The sequence below is a fragment of the Gracilinanus agilis genome, chromosome 2, assembly GCF_016433145.1.
Source record: "Gracilinanus agilis isolate LMUSP501 chromosome 2, AgileGrace, whole genome shotgun sequence".
NCBI classification, from domain to species: Eukaryota; Metazoa; Chordata; class Mammalia; order Didelphimorphia; family Didelphidae; genus Gracilinanus; species Gracilinanus agilis.
Window position 1 is genome coordinate 556584413 of NC_058131.1, and position 5410 is coordinate 556589822.

The 5410-nt window shown below is 33.8% G+C and overlaps 1 protein-coding gene across 1 annotated transcript; it reads left to right on the top strand.

Annotated features, from left to right (window-relative positions):
- The first annotated feature begins 3641 nt into the window (after positions 1-3641).
- Positions 3642-4596, top strand: LOC123234144 (olfactory receptor 11H6-like). The gene is given in 2 exon segments (XM_044660087.1): positions 3642-4106; positions 4108-4596. Coding segments are annotated over 2 exon segments (954 nt in total).
- Positions 4597-5410: the final 814 nt, after the last annotated feature.

The following is a 5410-nucleotide window of genomic DNA, read 5'->3' on the forward strand; positions in this document are numbered from 1 at the left end:
CCAAGCAACTGCATTCTTGACCAAGGGTGAAAACGTTAACCTCTTGACTTCTGGATGACATGGGGAGACCCATTCTTTTAAAAATTGAATAATTAACTGATTAAAATGAGGAAACTGAGTGCCAGAAAAGTTTAAAGATTTTATGAAGTTTTACATATTTAGGGATTAGAAGTTCTGAGACTAAAAGCCAAATATTCTGACTTTTAGTCCAGTGATTACAGTAGCAAATCAGAATCTCCTTTGACTAGCTTGTAGAAAATATCATTTTTGCAATTCATTAAAAAGATTAAAAAGAAGGTTTGGTCACTAGAATCAGCCTGCAGCATTTTCTTTCACCAAAGGAAGCTTAAGTGACATAATATACATTTCTATTATACATAGGTTTATGCATTGTGGAAAATGTGATTTATTATAAATGAATGGCTCTTAATTTTAAGAGATAACCATTGATAGTGGAAAAGGCCAGGAAAATTCATTTTTAAATGATATATCTTTCATCTTAATTAGCTTTTACAAAAAGAAATGTTAGAATAGAAATCATAAGTTAAAATGGAAATTGAGCCAAAAACCAAATGTGACATGAATAAAACTTTACTTTTTAAAATTTACTCCCAAAGACATTATTTTCTTATATGTTAGATTTTTCTGACCTTGAGTTTAAAGTATGAATTGAGATTTTATTTTATCAAGAGATCATTGACCAATGAGAAGATGACAGTGGGAAGCAAGTTAATTACCAGTTACCCACAGATAATTTTTTAAAAGACAACTTGACTGATTTTTTAAAAAGAACTATTAATAAGCAAGAACCATATTAACCACTTTAACTATTGTAGATACTATTCATGTGTTATTAAAGAAGAGAACAAGTAGCTCCTACTATGTGTCAGGTACCATGCTAAACCCTTTACAAATATTATCTCTTTTGATTGTCAGAAATCTGTGAGGTCAGTGCTGTTATTATCTCCATTTTACAGTTGAAGAAACTGGCACAGAAGTTAACTGACTTGCCAAGGGTCACACTACCAATAAATGCATAAGGAGGACAATTGGGTGGTTCAGTGGATTGAAAGCCAAGTCTAGAGATGGGAGGTACTGGGTTAAAATTTGGCCTCAGAAACTTCAGATCTATGTGACCCTGGGCAAGTCACTTAACCTCCATTACTTAGCCCTTACTGCCCTTTTGACTCAGAACCAATATTTAATATTGATTCTAAGACAGAATGTAAGCATTTATTTTTAAAATAAGTGTATGAAACTAGTTTGAAACTCATCTCCCTGACTCCACTCTCTGTACTCTCTCTATTGTGCTACCTTTCTGCCTCTAAGAGAGGGAAAAATGAGATGAAATATAAAGCTACTGCCTCTCCTTTTCATTGCCTCTACCTGATTTTTAACTTAACTACTCAAATGTTTCTTACCTGCTGCCTCCTTCAAACAAGATCATTGTCAGTAAGTGGAACACATGATACACCTTCAGCAATGATCACCCAGATTATTTACCCTTTTAGTCAAATGTGTTTAAAATGTTAATTGATAAATGTAAGTTTCAACATTGTCCCTCTTCTAGTATTTAAATTCAGGAGAAAAATGGGTCTACAGAGAAAACTGTCAGAATCTTAAAATAAGCATGTCAGTTTATGTTTTGACTAAGAATTACCCATCAATGACTGCAAAAAATTCATTACAGAGGTTTGTGCATTAGACACTTTTTACTAGCCTATTAATTTATCAATTAATTAAATTTATTTATTTATTAGCCTATTAACATCATTTTACATTCTTATAGAGTGAAGGCATTTTTGGCTTTTTTTTCCTCTCAGTACTATCCTGTTAACTCATTTCAAGTTTAGGAATAAATTACACATTTAAAAATAAATATTACAAATAATTGTAATATATTTCACTTTTATATTATGATTTTTAAAACTAAATAGAGATGGGAGGAAAAAATTAAGAGAAAAGGAAGGGATGGGGAAGAATGATGACAAACCAAAAGAAATGAATGGACTGATTGGGTTTAATAGAAAGAAGGAAAATGCATGACTCAAAAAAGACTGGTTTTAAAAACGGATAAAAAGAAGACACATAGCCCCTCAGAAATAAAGACAAAAGGAATGCTGATCTCTTATTTACTGGAGACAAAGTGTGAGGCACAGGAAGAGAAAAACATGAGTAAGAAAAATCAATTAACCTCTTTTATGTCTCAGTTTCATCTTCTATAAAATGACATTGTTAGACTAGATATTCTCCAAACCCATTCTGTAAATCTGGAGAGATGCATAAAGAATTCAAGCACAGAGAGAGATAAAGATAAAAGAAATTGAAGAGTCTTGCATAGATTGATAGTTGTTGACTTGGATTGTGAACATCAGAACTAAATTGTCACCTATTATCAGTTTTGGGGAATAAATGTGCTAAATATTGTTCAAAGAAGTGTCATTCTAAGATGAAGAATTTTGCGTGTCAAATGATAGATGCCACTCCAGTGAGAGAAGACATTATTCAGACTGTTTAAGGTGTAATTAAAAAGCATTGTGCTTCTCTAAAGTCACTCCTGGAAGATGACATGTTACCTGTTCTTATATAATTAATAATCCTAACTTTAGGATTTATTCTACTATTTTTCTAGGTTTTCTAGTTTAAAATTGCAAAATAGAAAGGACATATTTGTAATATTTATATTTAATGTTAATACATCATACATTAAATTACATGTGCAGTTTATAAATAAATATAAATAACATGTATTATGTTTTGTTGTTGTCATTTCATAGTCATGTCCAAATCTTTGCAACTACCTTTGGGTTTTTCTTGGCAAAGATACTGGAGTGATTGGTCTTACCTAGAGGCAATGGCATGGATTCATTAAGATCATTTTGACTTTCTATCTCATTGCTTTTTCTGGCAGGCATTATATAATATTTTTATGAGCACTAGGACTAAACAATACCGTCACTCTGTTACACAAATTAGCCATTATACTTATTTGATGTTCTGTTCCTGCATGATTTTTTTTTATTATTTTAAACCCTTAACTTCTGTATATTGACTTATAGGTGGAAGAGTGGTAAGGGTAGGCAATGGGGGTCAAGTGACTTGCCCAGGGTCACACAGCTGGGAAGTGTCTGAGGCCGGCTTTGAACCTAGGACCTCCCATCTCTAGGTCTGGCTCTCAATCCACTGAGCTACCCAGCTGCCCTCCTGCATGATTTTTTAAAATAAATCAATCCCCAGTTCATCTGATTTAAACTGCAAGCCTCTTGAGGGCAAGGAAATATCTGTTTAGTTTTTGTCAAATGGCATCCAGCATTCTATACCAAAGCAAATGTTAATATTAATGAGAATAGCGGTGGTATTGGTGATAATAGTGTTAGTGGTAATGAAGCGGATGCTAATTATAATGATGATGGTAATGATGAAAAATATTGGAGTATACACACCCCTGAAGATCCCTTGCTCTCTCCCACTATATTACTCTGGGAAACAGAATTTTCTGCATATTGTCAGTCATTCTCTTCCCTGATCTTGGCACTTTGCTACTGATTACAAACTGAATTACTATTCATGGCATATCTACATAATGATGTGTAAGGTTGTTTCTAAAAAAGAGATTTATTTTCATTTCAGATTTTTTAAAAATGAAAAACTCAGAAAGGAGTAATCACTCTGGATCTGTGAGTGAATTTATCCTCTTGGGCTTCCCAGGACCTTGGGAAATCCAGATCTTCCTTTTCTCATTATTTTCTGGGTCTTACATACTGACACTGATTGGTAACATATCTATTATCTGTGCAGTAAATTTGGACCAGAAGCTCCACACCCCTATGTACATTCTTTTGGCCAACTTCTCTTTCTTGGAGATCTGCTATGTCACCTCTACAGTCCCCAATATGTTGGCCAACTTTTTCTCTGAGAATAAGATAATCTCCTTCAGTGGCTGCTTTCTCCAGTTCTATTTCTTCTTTTCAATGGGCACAACAGAAAGCTTTTTCCTGTCAGCCATGGCTTATGATAGGTATCTTGCTATCTGCCAGCCCTTGCATTATCCCACTGTCATGACTCTACAAAAATGCAAAAAAATGATTTGTTGTTGGGTATGTGGTTTTTTTCTGTTACCTCCTTCCAGTTTACCTCATATCCCAACTGCCTTTTTGTGATCACAATACAATTGACCACTTTATTTGTGACCCAGGACCTCTTATTAGACTATCCTGTATTCCAGCACCTGCCACTGAAATCATATGTTCTGTCTTTAATTCAGTCCTCATCTTCTCTACCTTCCTCTTCATTACAAGCTCATATACATTGTTAATCAGAGTTGTGCTGAAGATCCCCTCAGCAGAAGGTCGGCGTAAGGCATTCTCCACATGTGGCTCTCATTTGGCAGTGGTGTCACTGTTCTATGGTTCCATTATGGTAATGTATGTGAGTCCAACATCTAGAAATCCAGCTGGGATTCAGAAGATTGTGACCTTATTCTACTCTGTGTTGACTCCACTCTTCAATCCATTGATCTATAGTCTCCAGAATAGAGAAATGAAGGCATCCCTGAAGAAAGTCTTTGGAAGTATGAAATTTGAACAACATGTATGAAAGAAACCAAATTCACAAACTTTCTTCCCCAAACCATCACCTGTATTTCATCTCCCTATTTCTGCTCATGTTACCACCATTAGTGAACCCTACAAAAATTATTAGAGTCTGATTTGACCATACCAGTGTATTTTCTGTTAGGTTCTACACCCCACATTTCGAACAGGGCATTGAGAACCGAGAACCTGTCCAGAGGAAGCAAAAAAAAATTTTGAATAGACTCAAAGATGTTATGTGAGAAATTAAGGAATTGAAGATGTGTAGACTAGATAAAGAAAACTAAAGTGAGATTGGAATCAATTATATCTTGAAATATCTTCAAGGTTTTCATGAGAAAGAGGAATCAGAATTTCCATTGTGTGATTCCAGAAGGAAATAAATAGAAGTAATAGTCAGAAATTAAAGGGATGCAAATTTTAAATAGATATAAGTAATGATTTTCAACAATTAGAACTGAAATGAAATTTGTTGCCCAGTGAAATAATTATTTCCCTAACACTGGATATTTTTAAAGAGAAGCTGAGTGCCAAGTTGTCCAAAATAATACAGAGGTAATTTATGCTTCAGGTAATGACTGAACTAAATGAACTATGAGAAAATATTTTTTTATATTTTAATTTTTTTGCTAGAAATTTTTCCCTTCTTCTATTCCTCCCAATTGAAAAGTTAGGGAAAATTAAATTCATTACATACAAAATTAATTTCTGCATTAGCCATGTTCCAACAAAGAAAAATGAAAGAAATAGAAGAAAATATGCCTCAATCTACACTCTGAATCTATCAGTTATCTCTCTGGAAGTGAAAAGCATGTTTT